Source organism: Brienomyrus brachyistius, unplaced genomic scaffold (genome assembly GCF_023856365.1).
Source record: "Brienomyrus brachyistius isolate T26 unplaced genomic scaffold, BBRACH_0.4 scaffold27, whole genome shotgun sequence".
Taxonomy (NCBI): Eukaryota; Metazoa; Chordata; class Actinopteri; order Osteoglossiformes; family Mormyridae; genus Brienomyrus; species Brienomyrus brachyistius.
In genome coordinates this window covers 2,182,099-2,210,063 of record NW_026042306.1, presented here as the reverse complement: position 1 = coordinate 2,210,063, position 27,965 = coordinate 2,182,099, and the positions used below count along the sequence as shown (strand labels likewise).

General features: G+C 40.8%; 1 protein-coding gene across 4 annotated transcripts in view; it reads right to left on the bottom strand.

Annotated features, from left to right (window-relative positions):
- Window positions 1-27,965, bottom strand: part of LOC125720948 (signal-induced proliferation-associated 1-like protein 1) — a 145,550-nt gene that overhangs the window by 42,213 nt on the left and 75,372 nt on the right. For all 4 annotated transcript variants that reach the window (XM_048996854.1, XM_048996857.1, XM_048996855.1 and 1 more), the window contains 3 exons: window positions 23,160-23,263; window positions 22,792-22,949; window positions 2,696-3,275 (listed from right to left, as the gene is read on the bottom strand). In XM_048996854.1, coding sequence (XP_048852811.1) covers window positions 2,696-3,275; window positions 22,792-22,949; window positions 23,160-23,263 — 842 coding nt within the window. The remainder of the gene's footprint in view (window positions 1-2,695; window positions 3,276-22,791; window positions 22,950-23,159; window positions 23,264-27,965) is intronic.

Below are 27,965 nucleotides of genomic sequence, written 5' to 3'. Positions count from 1 at the left end.
AAGACGCAAAGAATGAGCATACGCAACATCGCCATCAGACCTACAGAAATGAATGGGAGAAAGACCCCAGTTTATTGTGCTAGAGGTGCTGTTCTGCCCAGAGGTGGTTTTTACAAACGTTCTGTAGGTAAAAGTTGCATTACACACTATAATATGCATAGTCTATGTTACTGAAGCAGATTTTCTGAGCAACGTCAGAATGGAAATTGCGTGTGCATAATAATTTTTCTCAAAATACAATAATTTTAAGCTGCTGGTATGATACTTCAACATTTAAGATCTAGCAACACTGCACAGAGCACTATGATGTGATTTTTCTTGGTGCATGTGGCTTAATTTGAATTTTATTGTATAGGCAAGCAACTTATTACTACCTTGGAAAATAGTGTGTTGATGCATCTTTGGATTGTTACGCATAATTAGTCCAGTTTAATATAAGCATTCAATTTGTATATTTTTTCTTTTGTGAACTATTATAGGCTACAATTTGCAATCACAGGCCCTAATCCTTTATTCAAGTTGGTTGTATCATGTTGAACAGCAACATTTAGTAGTACGTGTGTCCCAGTATGGATACAGACTGGCTGGTTATGAAACATTTTAAAATTTCTTAATTCCCTCCCATTTTTTTTATTTGGATATTAATCACCAGTATTAGGGTCAGTAATATCTTTTAAGGCAAGGTGGGAATGTAAGTTTCAATCTTTATATGCTTTTCCATGTATCACAGCTCTGATATGTGGACACTGGTACGCTGTGTAAACTTGAAAGATGTGATACTGTATCTGTGTGCTTTGGATGAAAGTCACAAGTGTATTTGATGTGAGCCCATTGTTCCCTTTGTAATACTGTAATAATTTAATAACTGTCATAATTTGTAATATTTGTATAAATCAAAACTGCTGCACCCAGTAGTAATTTTATTTTAACATGATTGTTTTATGTGCAATTGTTTGTGTTCGACCACCATCTGTGCACCAATAAAGATATTGCTGATATCTTTCACCTTGGTTGTTAATTATTTCTGAAATGTTTAGTATAGTATGGTGTGCCCCCCACCCCGCTTTTAGTGGGAGGTGTTAACTGCACTGTTAATGTGGCACTTTGATTTTCTGTGGATTTTCTACTTAAATGATTATCACTGCATTTAGTCGTCTTAAACTGTGACATGTCAGATGTGGATTTTCAAAGAGTTCAGTATCTGGATTGTTTCTCTGCATATTACTGTTTGAAAAGATGCAATGGTAACTTTAAAAAATCTCAATGCAAGGCACTGCAAAATGATACACGTTCTTATCTTTTGTACAAAAGCGCAAGTGCCCCACACATATCGCACACTACCACAATTCAAAATAGACTGACTTCTATCTTTTATCCTTTTATAAAATGCTGAATGATCAGGGAACTGTTTACCTAAAAGAGCTTATTAATCTTATAATCTCTCAGACTGTAAAAGGTATGCCTCCACATAAAGAAATATAATTTAAAATGTTTTACAGTAAAACCATCTGCCAGAGGACTACTACAATATAACGCTGCAAACAAAGAAGATCGAAGCAAATATATATATTTTTTTTTATTTAGACAAAATTCTAATTTCTTTAATAAACTGACTAAAACACATCTTATGGACAATTTGCTTGCATGTAAGCTTATTTTAAGAAATCTTACAATTTTCTTACTGCAATGGCAGATAATTTTGCCAATTTTAGGCCATCTTGCCTCAAAAGAGAAACAATTTATCTTAAATATCACAGGCCATTTTTTGCAGTGGGGGGGGCTCATCTTAATCTTAAATAATGCAGTTGTGTTGCTTTTGGAGTCAGTAATTAAACCAGGGGAGTTTCTAGCTATGAAAAAGATCAGGGGCTAAGTGAAGATTATCCGGGGCTTGACTTTTTTTGAAGGAAAATTGGCATTAAGGCTTAAAATACTCGAGGCTACAGTACAATTAAACCCAATATCTTTCTCTGATTCAAGATCAGGTGCTAAAAGGTGACAGAAAGTGTGCTACAGTACAAGGGCTGTAAAGTCCTATGGGTATAAACCAGGGAACAACCCAGGATGGGGCCCCAACCCATCATAGGGAAAATTCACACACTATTCACACCTATTTGCAATTGGGCAGCTCCAATTAACCTCCAGAGAACCCTGGTGGAAACTCAAACTCGTATTCCAGAAGTGTGAAGCAACAGTCCTAACCACCGTGCTACCATGCTGCCTTTAGTTATGAGAACAGTGGTTCTCAAAGTCGGTCCTCTGGCCCCACTGCCCTGCTTGTTTTCCAGCTATCCCTGCCCCACACACAAGTCCCAGCTGTCTTTCAGCTTCTGATTGACTGAACACACTTGATCCAGGTAATCAGCAGTGTGTAGGGCAGGGATAGCTGGAAAACAAGCAGGGCAGTGGGGCCTGAGGACAGAGTTTGAGAACCACTGAGTTATAACAACAACTATATATCCATTTCATCGTGCACAGGGTTATAAAGTGAAACTGAAGTCTATCTCATACCACAGCAGTGGACTCTTGTAGGAAAACATTGAATTTTCAGGAAGAAGGATCCTAGATTTTTAAAATGCATTATTCTCCTGTTTTACCTTACTGGAGCCCAATGTTTAGGGTTCTTAGTCTATCTCCATAAAAAGCACTGACACAATGAAATGTTTTTCAAAAAAGAGAGAGAATATTCACTCACCTCCAGACGCAAAATGACCTCACGAAAGTCTTCTGTGTTATTGTTGATGGAGCGCAGAGAGATACATTCACCACGTTCATAGAAGATCTTCATGGAGGTGGCATTGACTTGTGTCCAGCCAATCACATCCTGCACTAGACAGTTGAACACAAGTAGTTTAGCATCAGTGTCCAGGAGGACGAGAAATTCATTGGATATAGCCAACAGGCAGTCCAGCTGGCCACCCGTGCTATGGTCCTCTGCAAGCACAGACCATGTGACGGCACCCAGACTTCGAAGTTCTGCCCCATTGTAGGGCCGACTCTTCTCTTTGCGCTTGTGAGCCAGCGAGATGAAGGGGAATTTGCCAGAGGAGTCAATAGGCGTGCTTGTCACATGGTGTTCTGCGAGGTCCCGCAGATACTCCTGACGCGTTCGTGTGGCCATGGCCCGGAACTTCTCCGATTTGTGGGCAGCGTTTTCGGCATTGATCACTTTAGACAGCAAAAAGTCCCGGAACACAGATGACTTGGGAAAAGTCACACCCTTGGGTATAAGGGGCCCAAAGGGGGGTACATCCTTCGATCGTGTGACAGCCACACTGCAAATAAAAAAAAGAAAGAACATTTTTTTTAAGTTTCCAAACTGCAATATTCACTCAATCCCTAATGTAGCAGGACCGACAGAGATAATAGAAAAAGTTGTCATTTCTGTTTCATTTTTCACTTATATCTTCAGATCTTTTTCTTTGTATTTTGGATCAGCCAAATTGTATGTGCTGTGCAAATTTAAAAAATAACATGACACACACCACTGACTGAATGCCTTTAGCAATTAAAAAAGAAAAACAAATAAGAACATACATAACCTCATATTGAATTAAATGACAATCAGAAATATTCTTATTTCTTACCACATTTTATTTTAGCAGGTTGTATTCCTGAATAACAGCCTCTAGTCACACTATTTTATTAAGAATAATAATACTTTTTACAAAACATGCATCATCGATTGGCTGATATTTGTGCCACAAGAAACTGAATATAAATAGTGTATATTTAAATTGCAATTGTTGCATTAAAAACTGAGTCTGAATTTCAACTGAAACTGCAGTTATTCTACTTGGAAAATGTGACGCTCTATACTTACAAATTCACTTCTGCCAATTCAATTTCAGCTTGCGAATTCAACTGAAATTTATCGAGACGCACAATCTGGGTCCTTCAGGAAAAGTAATCGACCGCAAGTTCACAACGTAACTCATTTCCATGTTTACGACCGTTCTGCAGGTCCCGGTAAATTGGACGCGATTGTCGTGGTGTCGCAAGCGCAAATACGAGATCATATATGCAGTCATCATATACGTAATAAGAATTAAGCAGTACAGGTGTTGTGCCAAAAAGTGACTGTCTACCAGAAACTGATTACGATCCGCGGGAGCGCGCACAGCCTGTTCGGGACGCACTGCATAGTTTCTATGCTACTACAGCGGCTATTTTCAATATCAAATCGTCTAAAAGTGCAAAAACCATACAGTACATGTATCCCCGAGCTAATAGCGAAGGTACAGTATGTCTCTGTCAGATGTAAGGGTTTGGTGATTTTTTAAATAAATTGTAATATGAGTCAGAGGAAGCCATTCTCATGTAAAACCCTTTAAAGCAGCCATTGGTCGTAATTGTGTTGTAAAACTGTAACCTTATGCCATGAAGCCATGGAAGTTCAAATGCGACACGTTAAATTAGATTTATATTTATAAATGTTCCTACGTCTAAATGAGTTTCACTACACAACCGATGTGGATTACTTCTGGAATAAAGACGATTCTTCATCTTGCAGTCATATTAAATCAGTGGATTTTTCCTGCTCTGTGCTGCGGTATCAACCATCCAGTCCTTTATACCACTTTAAACAACTCTATAGGACCAATATAACCAGTACAATGCAGTTTTCCTATTGCCAAAAAGTGATTACAGTCAATATAGTTTTACTGACAGGCATTTTCTGCCTGACTTTAATTGTTTTGCACTCTTCTGGGTTATATTTACAGTATTAGTAAACATGTAACCCATTTGTACCACTTTAAACAACCCAATTAGCACCAGTATAACCAGTACAGTGCATTTTACCAATTGCCAAAAAGTTGCCAGTAGTCTGCTACTCAGAGACAAGCGTCACGTGAGAGTGGCGGGTCAGCGCGCACAGTACTTACAGTGTTGTTGAGGCGCTTCCGTTGTTCCCCACACCCCCACCGCACCCCCGCCACAGTTCTCACGGTCAATACAGTAGCAACACTTTTATTTCTCCACTTCGAGCACTGCTTATACAGATCACCATATTAAACGCCAGTTCAACTGATGCTCCCGGTTATTAGCAGAGTATACAGAGAGCGCTGTAGACATGCAGCAGAGCAGAAGCACAGCACTTCAAACCCGCTTTATAACTGTACATTTAGATCGACACATGGGGTACATGTATCGATGCACTCGTGTTGTGTTTTTTTCTTCCCCGCCAATTGGGAGTCAGGAGCCGCTTGTGTAGATCTTCAGATTCAGCCTTTATTGCAGGAGTGTCAGACTCCAGTCCTGGAGGGCTGGAGCCCTGCTCATTTTTTGTTTACCCTCATTTAACAAACCTGATTCAACTCCATGTGCTAATTATCACATAGCTCTTGAGCTGAATCATTTGTGGTGGAACAGGGAAAGAACTAAGATACACAGGGCTCCGACCCCCCAGGACTGGAGTCTGACACCCCTGCTTTATTGCCACAGTGAGGTTACAGCCAAGGCTGGACACCCTGCAGGAGTGTGTCCAATACTGTTTTACACTAATTTTTATACATTTTATTATCGTGTGACAAAATCTTGTCTCTTAAGCATCATAATTTCTTCAACCATTCACCATCGTTGTTGTCTCCCTTGATTCACACCCCTAGATGATAAGTTTGTCAATCATCTCTTTTACTGTTCGGTCCCCCGGCTAAACATAATGGTGGCGCGACCATCTATGTTTTTTTTAAATACCCAGCTGTAAACTTTTGATGAACTCAGGGGAATCCCTTCCTCCAGTAGCAAAGCTTGTCAACTTCAACTTGTTGCACATTGTTTGCTAGAGGGTTAATAATATATTTGTCCTTCAACATAGTGATAAGCTGCAGCACTACTAAAGTACATATTCATACATCAAAGGCTAACAAAATGGCTAACAGATACAGAAACTTCCAAGCCAACACTTCTAAGCCACAAGGTGCTAATTCATACTTGTTTTTTGTCACATTGTACACAGCAGTAATTGGTCTGCATTCTCTGAAGGTTATAAAGTGACTCTCTGCACAATTTATATCAGCTTCTTATAGAGTCCTAATGATTACATTCTCTATGCATTATGAAGTACTGAATAATATTCCATACTCGCATAACAGAAATTAATACTGACGTCGCCTCATATCAGCAAGATGCATATTCTAAAAGATATTTAGCATAAACTCTGCTAGAAAGCCACATGAGATGAACAGCTGAGGAATAACTATAAGTAAAATTCATATCCCTAGCTAGTTTTGCGTTAGTCGACCATATTAACATAAACTAGCAGTGCCAGAAATCGTTCATTTAACCACATATACTACTACTGTATACTAACCAGACCACCAGTTAATGTTTATGCCATTGCTTGTGTATATAAAGCTTATTCTCATATATATCGTAAGATAATGCTCTTCCCGGCACACGCCTCCACTTTATCCCGACTAGCAGAACTGTCATAAACATGGAATTGAAGTGCGTTGTGAACCTATGGTCGATTTTTTTTGCCTCAAGAGCCCGGATTGTCTCAATAAATTTAAATTGAATTTGCGAACTAAAATTGAATTGGGGGAAGTGAATTTGTAAGTATAGAGCGTCTCATTTTCCAGGTAGGATAAATGCAGTTTCAAGTTAATTGGAAGCCTGGCCAAGTGTGAGGAGCAACTGCAATTTCTACTACCGTCGCTAAGAACCGCAAATGATATCCAAAAGCTGTCAAGCGTTCACTGACTGATCCAGCTGAAGCCGCAGCAACATCAACAAGCAATCCCAGTGTTGACAGCTCTCAGTAGTACAGTCGAACCTCATTACTACGTACCCCGGATACAACGTTTTTACCTTTTCAACGTACAGGTTTCTAATTCCCATTTTTAGCCTATGTATTATTCCTATAGCAGCCATTGTTTACAGCGTACACCCTTACAGCGTAAACTTCGATACAACATCCAAATTTCTAGAGAAAATACGAAAACTAACAATCGTTACAACGTACAGCGCTCTCCCCGCCCACCACAACTTGTGTCGCTACATCTACCTGTATATACCTGATCTTCACCCGACAATGCAACAAAAATAACAGACTTTTTCAAGGCATAGACTGTCTACATTTAAAGTAATATTCAACATTCCTGCGTCAAATGAGTTTCCTTGACCGATCGCTACTGGACTGCGTAGTAATGGCTTAAGTGTTGTGTGTGTATTCTTTGTTTATTAAACCTTGTGAAATACCGGTCATGCCGGTAATTGTGAATTCAGAATAATAATGGAAGTAAAGGATTTTATGATTTAATTTGACCAATATTTCATTAATATTTTCAGGCCAAATGCCAATTTGGATGCGAATGTTTATTTAAAAAATCCATTTTGACCAGCCGTTGTGTATTTTCGTTGCCGTTTATCGCCGGCCGGCACTAAGTAATCGTGAGTAATTTAAGGAAAATTTCAAGGATCCAAAGAGCTTTGTCGAATTATTTTACAAGTAATAATGTGTTCGTTTGTTTTGTAGTCAATTTAAGGGTCTGTTCTATTAAAGTTTTATCATTTACATGGATATTTCGTGAGTTCTTTCATCCATCTTGCACTAAGTGGTTACAACGTTCTATGCTTATAACGTACATGTTTTTGATATCCCGTCTTGTACGTAGTAACGAGGTTCGACTGTACCACTGAAATGCTGCTTGCTGATAAACACAAGACATTTAGCACAAACACTGGAACAGTATCTAACAGGTGCATATCTCTTCAACATATCATGGAAGATTAGGTAGTACTTTCTTGACTGGAGAAGGGAGGATTGCCCTCTCCTGGTGGGGAATGAGTTGCTGCCCCAAGTGGAGGAGTATCTCGGGGTCTTGTTTACAAGTGAGGGAAGAAGGGAGCCAGAGATCAACAAGCGGATTAGTGCAGCGTTGGCAGTAATGCGGATGCCATACTGTTCAGTCATGGCAAAGAGAGAGCTGAGTTGAAAGGTGAAGCTTTCGATTTACCAGTTGATCTACGTTTCTACCCTCACCTATGTTCATGAGATTTGGGCAGTAACCGAAAGAATGAGATGACAGATACAAGCGGCGGAAATGACTTTCCTCCATAGGGGGTCTGGGCACAGCCTTAGAGATAGGGTGAGGAGCTCAGAGATTCAGGAGGGGCTCAAAGTAGAACCTGTGAACTCCCATACTGCTGTGTATAACGCAGGACTCACCACTGGCGATATGAGCACTTATAAAGCGGGTTCATACAGAGTACGGCGTGCCATCAAACTAGCAAAAGAATGTTATAGCAAATGTGCTCAGTGTTACTTTCACCAGAGTGACGCACAATGACTGTGGCATGGACTACGCACTATCACAGACTTTAAAAGAAAATCCACTGTGGTTTCGAGCACCGACTCTGCTTTAGCCGATGAAGTCAGCGCGTTCTACGCCTGCTTTGAGGCTAATCATGCTAGCGCTGGCTACTCAGCTAATGCTAGCTACAGCCTTCTGGTGGAGCACAGTGACGTCATCAGCTTTGCAGAGTGCAGGGTGCTGAGGGAAACTGCAGTGACTCAACACCAGGATAGTGCTGGGGCTGGACAGCATCTCCAGGCGCCTGCTACACTGCTGCGCCGACCAGCTGACCGGATTCTTAACCTCCATTTTCAACGAGTCTCTGGCTCAGGTCGAAAATTGTACCGGTACCTAAGAACAGTAAGCCCTTATGCCTAAATGACTACCGGCCAGTTGCACCAATGTCAGTGGTCATGAAGGTTTTCCAGAGACTCATTAAAGACTTCATGATATCCTCCATCCCAAGCTCTTCAGACCCACTCCAGTTCACCTACCGCCCCAACAGATCTACAGAGGACGCAATCTCCCACGTTCTGCAAACCACCTTCAGCCACATGGACAAGAAGCAAGGGAACTATGTGAGACTGTTGTTCATCAACTACAGTTTTGCGTTTAACACAATAGTTCCCCACAGACTGTACACCAAGCTGAGGGAGCTAGGACTGAACTTCCTCACAGGCAGACCACAGGTGGTGAGAGTAGGTGCCTGTGTCTCCAAAACCATCACACTCAACACGGGGGCTCCTCAAGGATGCGTGCTCAGCCCTCTCCTCTACACACTCTACACTAGAGACTGTGTGACCACACACAGCTCCAACTCCATCATCAAGTTCGCTGATGACACAGTAGTGCTGGGTCTCATCTCCAACGATGAAGAGACAGCCTACAAGGAGGAGGTGGATAACCTGACATTGTGATGCCAGAACAACTGCCTCCAACTTAAGCCTCTGGAGTCGACGGCATCGTCGGCGCTACCCCATGTCATTCTTGTGTATTTCAGTTCATAACCTGCTGAAATCTTATTGTAGAAACATGAAAAAAACACTGACTAAACCCATAATCTGTCTTCTTTTCAAAACGTCAATTGTCAGAAGTATTAAAGTTTTTAAAATTAGGTTAAATTAGCAAAAAAGTAAACCATGTCACCTTTCTTTGTTTTAACTGCATTGGGGGTGTGTAGTGCCACCCTCAGCTGAAGATCACTATTCGCATTCTAAATAGCCGCATTTCCGTGTATTCTTTAATCGCATTCGCATAGTAATTAGATGAACAACGCAGCACTGAAACGCGATCCAGATACATCCCCATCAGCGCCATAAAGGGGCCAGGTGTGAATGGCTCATGCATACACATGAAAGTTGCTACATATTCAATGAAAGGAGGCCAGAAATAGTGACATGAGTTCGATTCATCTTATTTATTTATCCATCTGAATGTTGAAACTACACCATTTAGTCATCTTCATGTAGCCAGGACTTTGGTGATCAGATATCTGGGATCAAAACAAACTGCCACCATTGCTTACTATGTCCTTTTATAATGTATAAGTGTTCCAAACTGCATTTTGCAATGTCTATACTTTGATGTAAAATTACAAATTTCACATAAATCTGACATATTTACAAAGTACACTTAGATTAAGATGAGTTTAATGCCAAAACAAATATATAAGAAATAATTTATTTGCCATGAAATTTAGTTTATGATATTGAATGAAATGTGCGATCATGCCCCAGTCAGTGAAAGTGTGTTCCCTACCCCTAGACCCCAGAGCGTTAACGTCAGCAAAACCAAGCAGCTGGTGGTGGACTTCAGGAGGAGTAAGGAGCGCTCCTACTCCCCCCTCTACATCAACGGAACTGCAATGGAGAGAGTGAGCAGCTTCAAATATCTAGGTGTACGCATCACTGAGGACCTCACATGGACAGAACACACGCAAGCCCAGTCCAGCAAGGCGAGGCAGCACCTTTACCACCTAAGACAGCTGAAGCAGTTTCGGGTTTCTTCAGCGATTCTTAGGATTTTTTACTCCGGCGCTCTGGAAAATATCCTGAGCCAGAACATCACATCCTGGTTTGGAAACAGCTTTATACAGGACATTAAGGGACTACAGAGAGTGATTCAGACAGCAGTGCTGCACCAGATCTTCTCTACTGTCTCTGTGGGACATTTATACCAGGAGATGCCGAAGCAGAGCAACCAGGATCATCAGAGACTCCTCTCATCCCAGCAACTGTCTGCTTGAGCTGCTGAAATAAAGCAGGTGCTTTAGGAGTCTTACGGCAAAAACATAGAAACTCAGGAGGAGCTTCTATCCTCACGTCGTAAGACTTCTTAATCAATCTGTAACAACATTTCCATCCACCCTTGCTGCTTATATTTATATTTATACTGCGATAAGGCACAATGCACTTTAAATCAAAGTTCTAGCATCACATGTACAGTTTTTAACCTTGATTATTTTCTATATTAGAACAACTAATACCTCTCCCATCCATCCATCCATTTTCCAAACCGCTTATCCTACGGGGTCGCGGGGGGTCCGGAGCCTATCCCGGAAGCAATGGGCACGAGGCAGGGAACAACCCAGGATGGGGGGCCAGCCCATCGCAGGGCACACTCACACACCATTCACTCACACATGCACACCTACGGGCAATTTAGCAACTCCAATTAGCCTCAGCATGTTTTTGGACTGTGGGGGGAAACCGGAGTACCCAGAGGAAACCCCACGACGACATGGGGAGAACATGCAAACTCCACACACATGTAACCCAGGCAGAGACTCAACCCCGGGTCCCAGAGGTGTGAGGCAACAGTGCTAACCACTGCACCACCATGCCACCCCCTAATACCTCTCTATATTATATATATATATATATATATATATATATATATATATATATATATATATATATATATATATATATATATATATATATATTTTAGTTATTGTAACTTTAGTTACTGTAACTGTTGTCTCACTCTAAATTCTATTTTTGATTTGCACAGTCAAAAGGGTCGTTCAGGGTACATTTCAATACATATTGTACTTGTATAGCCATGTATGTGACGAATAAATTATGTTGTATCGTGTATCTTGTACATAATTTAGAATGAAAAGGGGAGAACTGATTTAGTAACTCCCTGTCTCAAAAAAAACAAGTTTGAAATATTTATTTTGGCCCCTTCTCCACATAACAATGGTACAGACAATTGGAATAGACCAAGCATGGGACTAAGTCATATATACACAAGTCCTAAGCATCAAGTTTTGAGTCAAGTCTCAAGACATGCTTCTTAGAATTCAGCAAGTCAGAGACCTTGTTAAAGCAAGTCATGTCAAATCTTGGTCAATCCTTAGGTAATTTCACCATCAGTAACTATGATAAATGTAATAGTGATCCATTTAATAATAATTTAATACATTTAATAGTGATTAATTTAAGCAATGGTGAATGCATTGCCATGGCCAAAGTGAAAATGACACAAATTTTAATTTTCACAAAGTCTGCTGCCTCAGTTTTTATCATGCCAATTTTGCATATACTCCAGAATGTTATGAAGAGTGATGAGATGAATTGCTAATAATTGCAAAGCCCCTCTTTGCCATGAAAATGATCTTAATCCCAAAAAACCCATTTCCACTGCATTTCAGCCCTGCCACAAAAGGACCTGCTGATATCATTTCAGTGATTCTCTCGTTAACACAGGTGAGAGTGTTGACGAGGACAAAGCAGGAGATCACTCTGTCATGCTGATTGAGTTAGAATAGCAGACTGGATGCTTTAAAAGGAGGGTGGTACTTGAAATCATTGTTCTTCCTCTGTTAACCATGGTTACATGTGCAGTCATCATTGCTTTGCACAAAAAGGGCTTCACAGGCAAGGATATTGCTGCTAGAAAGATTGCTCCTAAATCAACCATTTATCGGATCATCAAGAACTTCAAGAAGAGAGGTTCAATTGTTGTGAAGAAGGCTTCAGGGCCCCCAAGAAAGTCCAGCAAACACCAAGGCTGTCTCCTAAAGTTGATTCAGCGTGGGGTCGGGGCACCACTAGTGCAGGGCTTACTTAGGAATGGCAGCAGGCAGGTGTGAGTGCATCAGCACGCACAGTGAGGTGAAGCCTTTTGGAGGATGGCCTGGTGTCAAGAAAGGCAGCAAAGAATCCACTTCTCTTAAAGAAAAACATGACTGACTGATATTCTGCAAAAGGTACAGGGATGGGACTGCTGAGGACTAGGGTAAAGTCATTTTCTCTGACAATTGTTTGTGGCATACAGAAAAAAGATTACCCGGAGAAGAAAAGGTGAACACTACCATCAGTCCTGTGTCATGCCAACAGTAAAGCATCCTGAGATCATTCATGTGTGTGGTTGTTTCTCAGCCAAGGGAGTGGGCTCACTCACAGTTTTTCCATGAATAAAGAATGGTACCAGAAGAACGACTTTTTTGATGAAAAATGCTTTTTCCAGCATAATGGAGCACCGTGCCATAAGGCAAAAGTGATAACTAAGTGGCTCAGGAAACAAAACATCGACATTTTGGGTCCAGGGTCAGGAAACTCCCCAGACCTTAATCCCATTGAGAACTTGTGGTCAATCCTCAAGAGGAAGATGAACAAGCAAAAACCCACAAATTTGAACAAACTCCAAGCATTGATTTAAGCAAGAATGGGCTGCCGTCAGTCAGGATTTGGCCCAGAAGATTGACAGCATGCCAGGGCTAATTGCAAAGGTCTTGAAAAAGAAGGGTTAACACTGCAAAACTTAATGTAATTGTCAATGACAGTCTTTGGCATTTAGGAAATGCTTGTAATTATACTCCAGTATACCATAGAAACATCTAACAAAAAATCTACAAATGCTGAAGCGAAAACCTTTGTGAAAGCCAATATTTGTGTCCTTCGCAAAACTAGAAATAGAAACTAGAAATATTTAGAAATAGGCATTTTTACCATTGTTCAGCAATTGACATCTAAAACAATTCTAATGAAAATACGCACTTTAACTTGCAGAAAACTGAAAACGTGCTTTAAAATCACATACTCTACTGGCCAAAAATGTCTCTTACCTGTAGCTGAATACTAAGCCTTAAGTACATTTCATAAATGTAAAAGTAACACTAAGTAAGTCATCTCCTGTTACCATGGATAAGCTAAGTACTTGCAAGCATCACAATTAGTATGCAACACAGCCCAGTAAAAATTAGATACATGATCGTAACACTCATATGCGACTCCAGGCTTTCCTCCCAGTGGGTGCAAAGTGAGAGAGCCCAGTCAGTCCTTCATTACAGGCTAAGCCAAACTGAGCTACACATGTGTATACACAGTGCATGACATTTGCAATTCATTATTATTACTCATTGATATGACTAACACAAACCACATTTGCAAATATAACTTTATCATATAATTAAATTTTATTGAACCTAATATGTTCAATAGCATAATTTTCATCTGACTAGTAGTGAGTACCATTGCAATAAAATCATCCCAGATATGTAACAGTAATTGAGCAGTAATTTTGTAACAGCACAAGGCTTTAAACCAGCCCTACAGAGTTTCCTTCCTGATTGTAACTCAAACTAATAATACCCCCCAAACCCCCGTTTGGCAAATTTTACTAAGCCAACAACATCTGTCAAGGGGAACCCCCCAAGGTTAAAGTATACTCCTCATCTGTTTATAAACTGGAGTAATCAAAGTTTATCATTTTTGGTATTGATGCCACCATGGTTACTTCATGCTAGAGCACTGAGCTACGTTCACTAATAAATTGCTCACATTGCCCGTCTTGTGGGCGTGTTGTTGCATCTGTTGTTTATGGGTTCACATGGCACATACATGCTGCATTTTCCAGGTTCTGATAGAAGCAGTCAGGAACACAATTATAAAGCCAGTGACAATGAAGGGAAAACCCAAGGAGGAAAGTAATATTAAAAATTCTATTGACAGAATGTGTGACAAGTCATTTATAATACATCTAAGTCAAGTCTCAAGTCAGCAACATCCAAGTCTATGTCAAGTAGATTCTCTCATAAATTGGAAAGCAAGTCATAAAAACTGAAACTCAAGTCAAATCACGTGACTCCCTCTTATAGCCTAATCTAGACATCACACTAACTGTTGCATATTTCACAGGTATACTTTGCTAAATAAGCTCCACAAACAAGCAAATAATGTCAAGGCTTAACTTTGTCCTTGCTTATGCATAATAAACCTCTATTACTGCAGTAAACTCAGTCATTACCTACCATTATATGTGTTACCAACTGCATCTGGCTTGCTATTGGAAAAGAATGACAACTCAGATAAAATTCCACTTTATAGCTTACAGAAACATAGTTTTCCATAATTTTGGGACCAAACAAAAATAATTTACATGATTAAATCATTTAATTTTGATACTGACAGAAATATAGTTGTAAGATATAAGGTAAAAGTCTAAGATCAACGTCACATTGCAAATGGTAATATTAATAATAACATTGTAAGAAAATTACAGGAGATACAAGGAATACAATACATCGACAAAACAACACAGGCAAGGTAAACTAGGAACCAAGGTACAAACAAGGACCAAAACTGGAATACATGAACAGGAACACAATTAACCCAGGGGAAACAAAACAGAACCTAAGGACACCAGAAAACCAAAATGTCTAACATAATGTCATGAGCAGCGCGTCCAGTCCCCGTGTGTGCCACGCCCCCTGATCATCCACGTCTGCTCCCCTGATTGTGCCTAGCTGTTTTCTATCAGTCTGTGTATTGAGTCCGCGTCCGAGTTCGTATTCCCCAGATCCATCATTGATGTTGTTTGCTGTGTTCCCTCGTCTGCCCTTAAATAAACCCTCGTATCCTGAATCCGCACCTGCCTGCCTCGTCCTTCCCCGCTTCCCACCTGCCCATCTGCCATCGGCCACTACACATAGCTGAGGCTATTTCAGGAATACCGGCTATTCTCTTAAAAGAATCCTGATTGAGAATATGATCACTAATTGATTTTAACAGTTAAATATACTTCCTTCGGCATATATCAGGATATGGCAACATGATAAAGAAGGTGCTTTTCAGGCTTGAGACAAGAAACATATAATATGAGCAAAATAGCAAAACTGCTAAATTTGTATGTATCTGGAATGGTCCACCACACAATAACAAACTGTCAACAGCAGATCACTGATCAAAATGGATATTTGATGAAAGAGGTTGAAGGAGTATTGTATAAATTATATACATTGATAGACAATTTACAATTAGCCAGCACACAGTTCATCAATGAAAATTTTTTTTAAGAATTCTTAACTCATTTTAGTGTTACACAAAGCGGTATGGAAACCATCAATCCACATATTTCTCAAAAAAAAAAAGAAAACAACATTGCCGTTCTTTGAATAAGCCAAGGATCAAGAACATTGGACACCGGAGATTTGTAAACAATGCCTGGTTCGATAAGGTACAAGCGTTTGTCATTCTGTGTGATAAATGAGACATGACTTTCACCTTAATGACATCAATATATCCATCTGTGGCTTGCTGTGGTTCCAAGAGCATGTTTGTAAACTCACATTAATGTATCACCCCACACACCAGGTCTCAATTCAGAATATCATCTGTAGAACATGATTTCAGGAGCTATTCAGAGTCGAAGGTCTATGACCAACCAGCTAAACACAGGGAACCTTTGGAGTCAGTATGGACCAGCAAGCTTGCCTGAAACAAAGGAGGTTGTCCTGAGAGCTAAAGGCAGTGCAATGTAATATTAAGAGGCAGCTACTGTATGGTGTTTTCTACACTTCACCAATAAAGGTAAATCCTAAGCATCCAGTTTAATAACTGCAAAATTAAAGCCAGTCCTCTAAATTACAACAAATCTTAACATACTTAGCCTAATGTCATTTTAATTGAGCAATTCATTTCAACAGCAACTCAATCAAAACAAAATAATTATAAGAAAACCAATGTAGCAGCAATTATTCATGGACCACAGAACAACGTATGTGCAATAATAAAATATATTAGTTTCCTCACACTGAGAAAACCACTAAATTGACTTTGAAATGCTTTCCTCTACCATCCATCCATTTTCCAAACCGCTTATCCTATTGCATCCCGGGGGGTCCGGAGCCTATCCCGGAAGCAATGGGCACGAGGCAGGGAACAACCCAGGATGGGGGGCCAGCCCATCGCAGGGCACACTCACACACCATTTACTCACACATGCACTCCTACAGGCAATTTAACAAGTCCAATTAGCCCCAGCATGTCTTTGTACTGTCAGAGGTGTCAGAGTACCTGGAGGAAACCCCCGATGACATGGGGAGAACATGCAAACTCCACTCATGTGTGACCCTGGTGGAGACTTGAACCCGGGTCCCAAAGGTGTGAGGCAACAGTGCTAACCACTGCACCACTGTGCTGCCCCCAGTTGTGTAACAGCTACACGTTAACCCAATACTTGCGTTCTTCGGCAAACATTATACAATAACAATATTTACAATTAATTTAAATACACAAATTCACCTATTAATTTACATTGCTTAAAGATACATGCAGTGCAATGCAAAGCATGCCAGTAAAGGCATATTAAGTCCTGCTGACCAACCCCGCAGTGGGACATTATGTCAGCCAATTATGAACAGCGGGTGGGATCGCTGCTCTTTCGACGTTGTATTGCTAAAATGACAACTACATTTGGCGTATGCAGCCACCTTTAGGCACGAGGTGGATAATTTAATCCAATTCCAGTTGTATGTGTATAATGACATAATTAAAAACACGTCTTTAAGTGGATCTACTACATCAAAAACATTCTGCACCCTCTAGGGTTGTGGCATTTGTGATATTGATTACCTATCCCCCCCCCCCCATAATACATTTGTTGATTGGAATGTTTGCTGTTTAATACACCTATTATAATGCAATTGCCTGTGGATGCTTTTTAACATCAATATGGTTCTTATATGTTTTTGTAAAAAGTGTTTTTTTATTTATAAAATTTGTTTTTCGAAGAACAGTTGATGAAAGAGGACCAGTACAGTACTTGGTCATTATTTCAAGACTATCGTTATTTTGACATACTGTACAAAGTCATTACAGTAAAATCTCTGATTGCGAATAAGTTGGTTTGCGAGTGTTTTGAAAGACGAGGAAACAATTAAAAAAAAAATTCAACTTGATAAACGACTGAGGACTTGCAGTATGAGTATTATGTATTTGTCTGCCTAGCATCATGTAATCACAAGTCCAGTTCTAGGGGTGTGTACAGCGGTCCAATCAATTTACTAACGTATACTGAAGCAACTTCAGAGCTAATTTTGCTTAAAAGCATTTATCTTTAGATTTGTGCAATTTTGTGACAATCCATTGTCATGACTTGCTCGTATGATCCTCCTGTGTACCATGCCCCCTCATTTACCACAGGTGAATTCCTGATTGTTCTCAGCTCATCTTTGCATTTCCGTCTTGTGTATTTAAGTCCACGTCAGAGTTTGTATCCCTAGATTCGTCATTAACATGTGTACCCTGTGTTGCCTGTCTGCCATAAATAAACCCTGTCCTTTGGATCTCTGCCTGTTTGACTTGTCATTCTCCCCATCCGGTTTGCTCACCAAACAGTGATAACAACAGAATGACAGATCTCAAAGAAGACTCACTTCCGAGAGCCAAGAAACAACACCTCGGTTTGCTCCAAGAGGTGATATTCTGGCTAAACCAGCTCGAGGTCCGAGAAGACACCATGGCGCTGGAATTAGCCAGCCAGAGCGGGACCCTCCTAAGTAAGATGCCTCCACCCGGGATCACGCACCTCATGAAAGAGGTGCATAAAAACCTCCGGCAGCTGGTGGAGAGCCTGACTGAAGGAAGGACCCAGCCAGTTGCGCTACGCATGGCAGAGGTTGCTGAGCCACCGTCCATCCACCTCCACTTACAGTAGCCAACCAGAGAAAAAAGAAGTGAAACTAGGAAAGGAGGAAGCCCCCACAATTGTCCTGGGGGCTTGCTCTCTCTCTGCAGACTCTCTTCCTGCCGGAAATTGGGAGGAACCCCTCCCGATCTAGGATACGGCAGGGCTCATCCCGGACATCACCACTTCTTCACTCCCGCAAGTACCCAAAACCCACATCGCCACCACAGAGCCGCCGCCGCTAGCAGCTTACCACTTCCAGGAGGAATGCCTAGCTAATAGAGGGGTCAGGGCCATGTGGGATGCTATCCCGAGGGTTCTTAAAGGGGCAACGCCAGCTCTTACAGCGCCAATCCTGGCGGCTATAACAGATGTCCCTGACCTGCCTGTTCTGCTCGAGCCTGGCCTGCCTGTATTGCTCGTGCATGACCTGCCCTGACCTGTGTTGCCAGACCCGCTAGTCCCAGTGGCCAGTACGCTGCCTCCGCCTCCTGCTCCACCCGTGCCCCAGGTCCCGGCTCCTCCCGTGTCTGACATCCCAGCTCTGCCTTTGCCCGAGGCTCCGCCGCCTACTCCAGCTCCACCCGAGGTCCCGGCTCCACCTCCTTTGATGGAGGGAGAAGAGGAACTATAATGGGACCCCTCGGGGATCTCCCTGATGGCCCCATGGGGCCCCTCCAGAGAACTGACCCTTCCACCATCGCCCCAGCGTGGTGGATCCTGGCCAGGTCCTCGCCTTTCAGTGTCCCAAATGGGGAGAGGACACTGGCGCAGGGGCCGGGGCTCTCGCCTTGGCTGGGGCTCAGGGGGGCACCTGCAGGTCTGTCGGCTCCTGTTAGGCTGTCACCTTTGGGTGACCGACTTGTCGGTCGCCTTCAGTCCCGCCTCCGCCGCCTTGTCGGTCACCTGCGGGTTCCCCCACCTCAGCTCGTCAGTCACCTGCAGTTCCCCCAACTACGACTCGTCGGTCGGCTATGCCTTTTCCGACTTTGGCTGTGCAGTTGCCTGCTGCAGCTGCTCCTCCCTCCTCACCTGCCGTCCTTTGGATCTTTGCCTGTTGACTTGTCATTCTCCCCATCCTGCTTGCTCACTGAACAGTGATCACAACATCCATGATCAGATTCGGGTTTAGGAGAATTTTTCCACCAAATATGACATCACAACCTAAAGGTTCACGCGTCATACAATTGGCATTAATTTAGTCATATTTTAAATTCCACCATACATGTTACTTATTTGTATCAGTATGGAATGTTATATTGCACATCACCAGATATTGACACTTTTAGATAAGTTTTTACTGAACTTCTGTTCCAAATTATGGACAGCACATCTTCATTCTAGGTCGGTTTATCATTAGCTTCGTGAGGTAACTCTCAATTAAACATTTGTAAGTTATACAATTTTGTGGTTAACTTGGGATTACTACAACTTGATATTCGTGTTTTGCAACACACATATTGATTCATTAATTTGATTTAAAGAATAAACGAATGTAAGAACATAAGGAAGAGACAATAGGGAGGCCTATTTATGAATTCCTCAGGAATGTGGACGAGGGGGGGGGGTGTCTCTCAATCAGTTTAACCAAAGAAAGTACTCTTCTATAGCAAGTTGTCAGGGTCAAGTTCCATATGACCCTGTTCTTATGTTTCTTCCTGTTGCTGGCCATTCTGTTCCCTCCTGTCTTTGTACTAGACCCTTTTGTGTTTCCCCTGCTCCCTAGACCGCCACATAGCTAAATGGGCTGAATGTGTGTCACAGAGGCTGCATCCTGTAGTTGTAGTTTTGAGTTGTGGTTGTTATTCTTGGGTTTCCAAATTTGAGCCATAAAACTTGGAATGCTGGTCTCCCTTTTACCTTGTTATGTGAATGTCTTGAGTGAGTGAATGTGTGTGTGTGTGTCTGTGTGTGTGTGCGTGGTTCAGATATACCTCACTTTGTGGGCATCAAATGTCTCCACAACGTGATTAATACCCATTTCTTGACCTTATGGGGACCCGTTTTTTTGAAAAATTCATGACTGCAATCAAAAAACTAAAAATGCAAAAACACATGTATTTTGTTTGGTTGGTTATGGTTAGGGGTGAGTGGGGCTTAAGGATGTCATAGTTTGTATTAGCATTTTTTCCATAGAAGTGAATGAGAAGTTCCCACAAATATATGATTACTGGTCTGAGTGTGTGTGTGTGTGTGTGAAACAGTGAGATCTTACAGATCCTACCTAGACATCTGCAAAAGTTAATGATGATATTGTAAACACCTTACATTTCACATTTAATTATATAAAATATTTATGTTGAAATGGAATACGCACTTATCTAAAGCAATAATAAGCAATCACCTGGGTGTGATAAGATTAGCTGTTGAAATGTATGAGCCAAGTCTGAATACTACAACAAAATACCAAGAGAAAGTTTGGGTAGAACTGGTACACTTGTGCTTCACCATTCTTGGAGGGGCTTTGAGCAATGTTTTTGAGTTGCTGTAGCAAGGAAGGGATATGGCAAGGGAATATGGAGCAGGGATTAGTTGTAGGACAAGACCGAAAGGAAGAAGTTGTGTGCTTATCATAGTTAAGGATGTCCTATCCTAGGGAAAGCAGTGGGCATCTTGTCCAACATATCCAAAATCTATTCTACACATGAATATCACTGTCACCATGTCATGCCCCAGTCGTCCGATCCTCCCGTGTGCCACGCCCCCACATTTACCTCGTGTGGAATCCCCGTGTTCTCAGCTGTTCCTAGTTGTGTCCAATGAGTCTTGTCTATTTAAGTCCACGTTAGAGTATGTTTCCCCAGTTTGGTCATTAGCATCTTGATGCCGTTTTCTTGTTCCTGAGTGTGTTTCCCAAAGTAAACCCCATGTTCACCCGATTTCGTCGACTCCCCGCCACAGTCACAACACACCATTCATATCCGTTTTCCCATTTTCATTAAATTTCAATTAAGTGAAGGTTCTACAACAAAACATGGTTCATATCTTCTGGTGAGTATTCAGCCTCAAACATGGCAATAAGAGGAGTACACTATGGTAAAGTATCTTATTCAAAGCACAGTAAAATATTTATGAAAACAGCTATATATAATTACTTAGCCATTTAATAATGGAGGCATTTGTGAATTCAATAGCAATTTTACATTTTCATGGAGCAATTCTAACTTCTCATACTTGTGGCCACCCAGATTTTTTTGCAGATTCTAGCTGAGAGGATAGACCATGTTTGGACTGATAGGACAGATGGTTCATGGCGAAGGCAACATTCTGAAATACAATTCATGTTTCATTTTTCACAAACTTTGCACAATGTGTTACAGACATGAAATTATGATGGCCCTGTCTAATTTATGCCCAGTTTAAACAAGCAGCACATCTGATGATATCCATTTGGTCAGATTTTCATACTCACAGCAAAAATTTAGTTCCCTTCTCAGGATGCATGTGTGTATGTCTACGTTCTTAACATAGGATTACTGCTAAGTGCAATCTTTGCCTTTGCAAGGTGTGTGTTTTACAAAATCCTGGTTTGGAGTTTTTTACCATCACAAAATTGAGTATAATATTTTGGAGTGATATGCAGTTCTGTACTGATTTGTTGATGGTAGGTTGGTTGAGCCTAACAGGCAAAAAATTCTAGTCCAAATAGTTTTAAAAAGGAATCACCATTGTGTTCCGGTAACAAAGCTGCTAATATGGTACTCACATCATTTCAAGCTACGAGGGCAACAGAAACATCCAATGGCTTTCAAGTATAAAAGGGTTTTGAAGTATTACTGGAATGAGTGATCCATTAGCTGTCAGACAAAGTTTAATCAGGGCAGCTTTGCACATCTAATGCAAATAGAGATCTTCACTTAAAAGTGCCACACTAAATATTCTGCTTCATGTACGATACAAAGCCAACTTGAGGGTCTTGTTCACACTTTATACTCACTAGATAATACTCAATGTTATCGAATGTGTACTCACTAGATCATACTCAGTGTTACGGACACTGCATATGCACTAGATCATGCTCAATATTACAGACAGTACATACTCACTAGATCATACTCCATGTTATACACAATGTATACTCACTATGTCATGCTTAGGGTTATGGAAACTGCATACTTACTCGATCATACACAGTGTTATAGTCTCTATACTCAGTAGATCATACTCAGTGTTACAGACACTGTTTACTCACTAGATCATACTCAATGTTATAGACACTACATACTGACTAAATCATACTTGATGTTATGGACACTACATACTGACTTGGTCATACTCATTGCTTAAGACACTGTATACTCACTAGATCATATTCGATGTTATAGACACTACATACGCCCTAGATGTCCTCCCCCCACAATTTTTAATATGGCTTCATTTGTCCCCCAATAAACAATTTTTGTGTTTAAATTATCAAGTCTCCCCAATATCAAACTCTCCCCTAGCCACTGATTGTGACATATACTACTTGGTAACTGGGATGTGGTTAATTTACTATTTGTTTGCCCAAAACCTCAGACAGTGAGGGGGAGTGCATTTGGCAAAATCTCACTCTCCTGTTCCCTTGAGCACTAACCTGTAGCAGGTGCTTTCAGAGCAGGGGTTGTGCACACGGACAATGACAAACACGTGCTGAAAATGGGAGCGGATGTTTTTAGGGGTGAAGGGCTGGGCGCCGGGCTCCTGGAACACGATGGTGACAATGTCATTCCCAATATGTCGCTTCCTCAGGAGCTGCCAGACAGGAAAACAGAAAACAGCATGTCAGACTTATATAGCGACATTAGATAAAACCATGTGCTCTCCCGGGGCTCTGTAATTATCAAACATTGCTGTTAGCAAGCAATGCAAAATACTGTTAAATATTAAAGCAAGTGGCCTGGGGATTGTTTATAGCTTTTATGTTAGCCTGAAACAGAAAACCAGTAGAACATAATGCCTTACTTGCTGCTTGTTGTTGGGCGTGTAGGGCAGCATGGTGGACACATGGAACATGATCTCATAGTCCTTGTAGGTGGTGAAGAGCGAATGTGTGCCTGTAGAGTCTGCTGTAAGGAAACATCAACAGCATGTCAGATTCTCACTCACCTCCCAGAGAAAAATACCGCCTGGCTGCTTCTACAGAGCTGGAATCCAACATTCTTACCATTCATCTGTAACAAAAGGCTTTACCAGGACAAACAAAGGCACCACTGAGCAGTTCTGACTTTGATCTTCAGTTATAAAACCTTTTGCTTTGTGACCAACCATATTCTGTTCTGGGTTCTGTAATAATTTCTTGTTGACGCTTACAAAGAAATTTTGAAATAAGTTTATCAGGCCTACTATGCAAGGATGATATTTTTAAAAAAAAGCAAAGCAGTGCAAATATAACTAAACCCCATTCATATGTTCTTGCAATTCTACAAGTAGAGCATTATGCTAACCACACAAAGTTTGTGGGGTTAAATCCCAAGGTTTACACACACAATGAAACCCTTCCCTCTACTGCAAGTTGGTCTGGATAAAAAACATCAGATAAATTAGTCAAATGTCAGAATCTATCATTGCAAGCTTTTGTTCAATAATACCTTAACAAAGGGGCTAAAAACATCATCTCAGAAGTAAATTCCATGACATACTTCACATGTTTGTAACAAAAACCTTGAGGGAGCAGGCCTATCAGTCAGGTGATTCAGAAGTATATGCTTAATTCACTGAGGAAAATTGTAAAGTCAAAAAGATCTACCCCTTCTTCTCCCAGAATCACTGGTTTCAGCATTTGCAATTATGAAAAAAGCTGGGAGCCTAGAGTAACATTGCCAGGAAGAATACAGTGGCCATTACTTCATATCCAAACTCACACCCAACAAAATTTAAAAAAACGTTTCTTCCCTTTCAGCCCTCCATTTCTCAGAAGTTATGCCCCGTACAACTTATAAAATCATCGAATTATCATTTTTAATTCTTAACAATAAAAAATTGGAACTAAATCAGTATCATATTTGGCTCACTGATGTTTCTGTACAGGTACGCGACAGACACATTTCCCAACGCACCTATTGCTGGCAATTTCTGTGCAACTTTTGGTTTCTTTCCAAAAAGAAACTGATTTTGAAGTTTCGGTTAGGCCCAAAAATAACTTTTTTTGTAAGCTTTGTAAACATCCATCCATCCATCCATTTTCCAAACCGCTTATCCTAATGGGTCGCGGGGGGTCCGGAGCCTATCCCGGAATCAATGGGCACGAGGCAGGGAACAACCCAGGATGGGGGGCCAGCCCATCGCAGGGCACACTCACACACCATTCACTCACACATGCACACCTACGGGCAATTCAGCAACTCCAATTAGCCTCAGCATGTTTTTGGACTGTGGGGGGAAACCGGAGTACCCGGAGGAAACCCCACGACGACACGGGGAGAACATGCAAACTCCGCACACATGTGACCCAGGCGGTGACTCGAACCCGGGTCCCAGAGGTGTGAGGCGACAGTGCTAACCACTGCACCACCATGCCGCCCCCACTTTGTAAACATCAGGTACTGAATTATTTCCATAATTTTAGGGAAACTGTACTCTACTATCAGTCACATTACTGAACAAGAAAGCTTTTACTGAAGATAATTCTGTTCTGTTAAAGGTACAGGATATATATATATATATATATATTTAACTCTAACACATACTCATACATACAGTGCCATGCACAGACACTACATCCATAACTTTATGTAGCATGTAACTACAGTAAGTAAGCATCTGGCAATGGCCAATTTTATTTTTTAATAAAAGTAATCATCCAAAAACAAACACGCTGATATCTGCTAGGGAAGTGGCTATGGATCATCTGCTTACCCATGGCTATCAAGAACTTATACTCTCGACTAGAGGTGGTATATCGATATACAGTGAAAACCGCCTATAGTGATCACGTCTGTCTGGGTGAAATTGATTGCTGTAAGCGGATGATCATTACAACCAATGTTTTCTTTATGTCTCAGGAAGATAACATAAAATTGTTATTTGTATTTTTATTGGATGAATATAAGGTAATAAAAGGGACAGAATTGAAGTTACAGAATTTATTTAACAATTTCTTAATACAGTACAGCTGTTTTAAGCGTTTTTTAAACTACAGTACTATACAAATTAAATTATTGAAGTGTGCATAATTCAAATATGCTATAATACAGTACAGCACTGTATATAAATATTCAGTTCAATTCAAATTTATTTACACAGCGCATTTTCACAATGTTACATTGTCTTATTGTAGTTTCTGTGCTGTATCTCATTGGCTCGTTTTTGGCAGTTTATTGTAAGCTTAGATAAGTCTATATTTTTCATTGAGAGAAAATTACTTTCTTTTGTCTGTCATGTTTTCTGTGTCTGTAGCATTAGCCTCAAGTAGCTAGCCAGTAGCAGACGGGTTACCACAAAGCAAAGTAGAACAATCAAAGTAAAGAAAAAATACAATGAAATAAATAACGCAGTTTTATTTTTTCTATATGTTGTCATGTTTAAAAAGATCCTAAATTAACAGTGTAAGCAGACTACTTGATTAGTATAAGTGAATTATTTGAGCAGTATTTGTACCAGAATGATTCTGTCCCAAGCTGTTTGATCCATATAAGTGGTTGATCACCATAACAGTGAGCACATTATAGCAGTCTCCCAATCTTGCAGATTCCCAAACGGTTTCCACTGTATTTTCAAAAAGAGGTATAGGATGACACCATGCAATTTATATCGATATACCTTCTATTGGGTGTTACAATCAATAGTATTCTTTCCTGGTTGCAAACAATGCCAGAGCTTCAGTTAAGACATTACACAGACTCCCAGAATTCATAGCTAAAATCAAACCATTCTGTTTTTTTCAAACATGTTGGCACAAGGTGGTGATTACTGTATGCATTGTAATCTGGGGGTATTTCACATTAAAAATAGAAACTTTATGCATTAATCACAAATTTTAAAAAGCACCCCCAAAATTTTGTAAATACCACCATTTTTTAGACAGCGGGGGCACAAATTGTCCCACAGATATTTTTTAAATCTCCTACACTGACAGTAAAAAAGATGAGCAAACGTGTATTGCTGGGGAATAAAGGTGGATTTTACCGAAGATGAATGTACTGTAGTAAATGTGTGTTAATAGATAACAAGAGCACATATTCTGGGCCACTGGATTGATTATTCAGGACGTGACACAACAAGTCCTCATACTTGTTGGGTATATCATTCCAAGTGGCTCGGGATGCAGGGATACTGAAATCATATCAGATAACAACCACTATTCCCCAAGGCTCTGTCCTTGGTCCTTTCCTCTTTCAGTCAGTAATGTGGCAGGTATTTTCCAATTTTTTTAGGCCACCTATGACTCAGGGGCCCTTGGTATCGTCCTACCTCTCCCCCCTTACGGCGCCCCGCCTACCACTACTATGCTGAAGACATCCAGATCTACTTGACCATCTCTCCTAATGGCATCATGGTCTCTACACGGCTCTCTGCGTGCCTGGCTGACATTGCAGCCTGGATGAGGGACTATCACCCCCAGCTTAACCTATCCAAGACTGAGCTTCTTGTCTTCCCTGCCAGCCCTATCATCCATCATGGCATCACTGTTCAGCTTGTATCATCCACACTGTCTCCATCAAGGTCTGCCTGGAACCTAGGGGTAATGATAGATGACCAGCTGTTCTTTGCCGAGCACATTACAGCAGTCTCCCAATCTTGCAGATTTATTCCGTATAACATCAGGAAAATCAGGCCTTTTCTGTCTTAGTTTGCGGCTCAGCTTCTAGTCCAGGCAGTTGTTGCCTCATGACTAGGCTGTTGTACCTCTCCTCTACTACCAGCTTCTGCAATCACAAACACAACGTGTCACAATGATTCAAAATGTGGCAACACATTTGACATGTCACACCCCTGCTTATTTCTCTTCACTGGCTTCCTATTGGTCCTCACATCAAGTTCAAGTCCTTCTTACAGGTTCATTAATGAACAGACACATCTCAGTCAAAAGACTCCTCAAGACCAATATCCCATCTCGCTCCCTTTGGTCATCAAACCACTGTGCTTGGAGCTCCTTTCACCACACAAAAGTGTCACTCCAGGTGTTTTTTTTGTGTGGTTCCCCAATGGTGGACTGAGCTCTTGAACCACATCTGGTTATTAGACTCCCTCTCCACCTTCAAGAACCACAAGACCCATCTGTTCCAGGAATTCCACTATCAGCCTGATGTCTCATTATGGTCCCTGAATATTTTAACCTTAGGTCTATGTTAGCCTTCTGTTCCTATCGCGTATGTTAAACATGTCGGTGCCGACCCGTGTCTTTAATCAGCCATAAAATACCCTCAAAACAATTATTTATCATCCAATTTGCTTCTTACCTCTTGGTCACCTTGTTATGCTTCCTTCTCCATGAAAAGATTGGTTTTAATATTTTTGGTGTGGCTTTCTGGACCTTTCTTTTGACAGCATACCTCTCATTTTCAATAAAATTATGGTAAAATAAACCTCAAGAGAATTATATATATATATATATATATATATATATATATATAAACTGTTGTTTTAATTTATTTAGTTTAAATAGTGATTCCTGACACAGTCAAAAAGCCTTGATGCACTGCATAAATCTATGTGGTGCTTTTATGCATTTTAAACTTAAAAACGGGTTGGTGCTAACCCAAACACCAGAGCTATTATAATCTTGACCAGAGCATTTACAATTTAGTGAATTTTTAAATTTTATTTTAT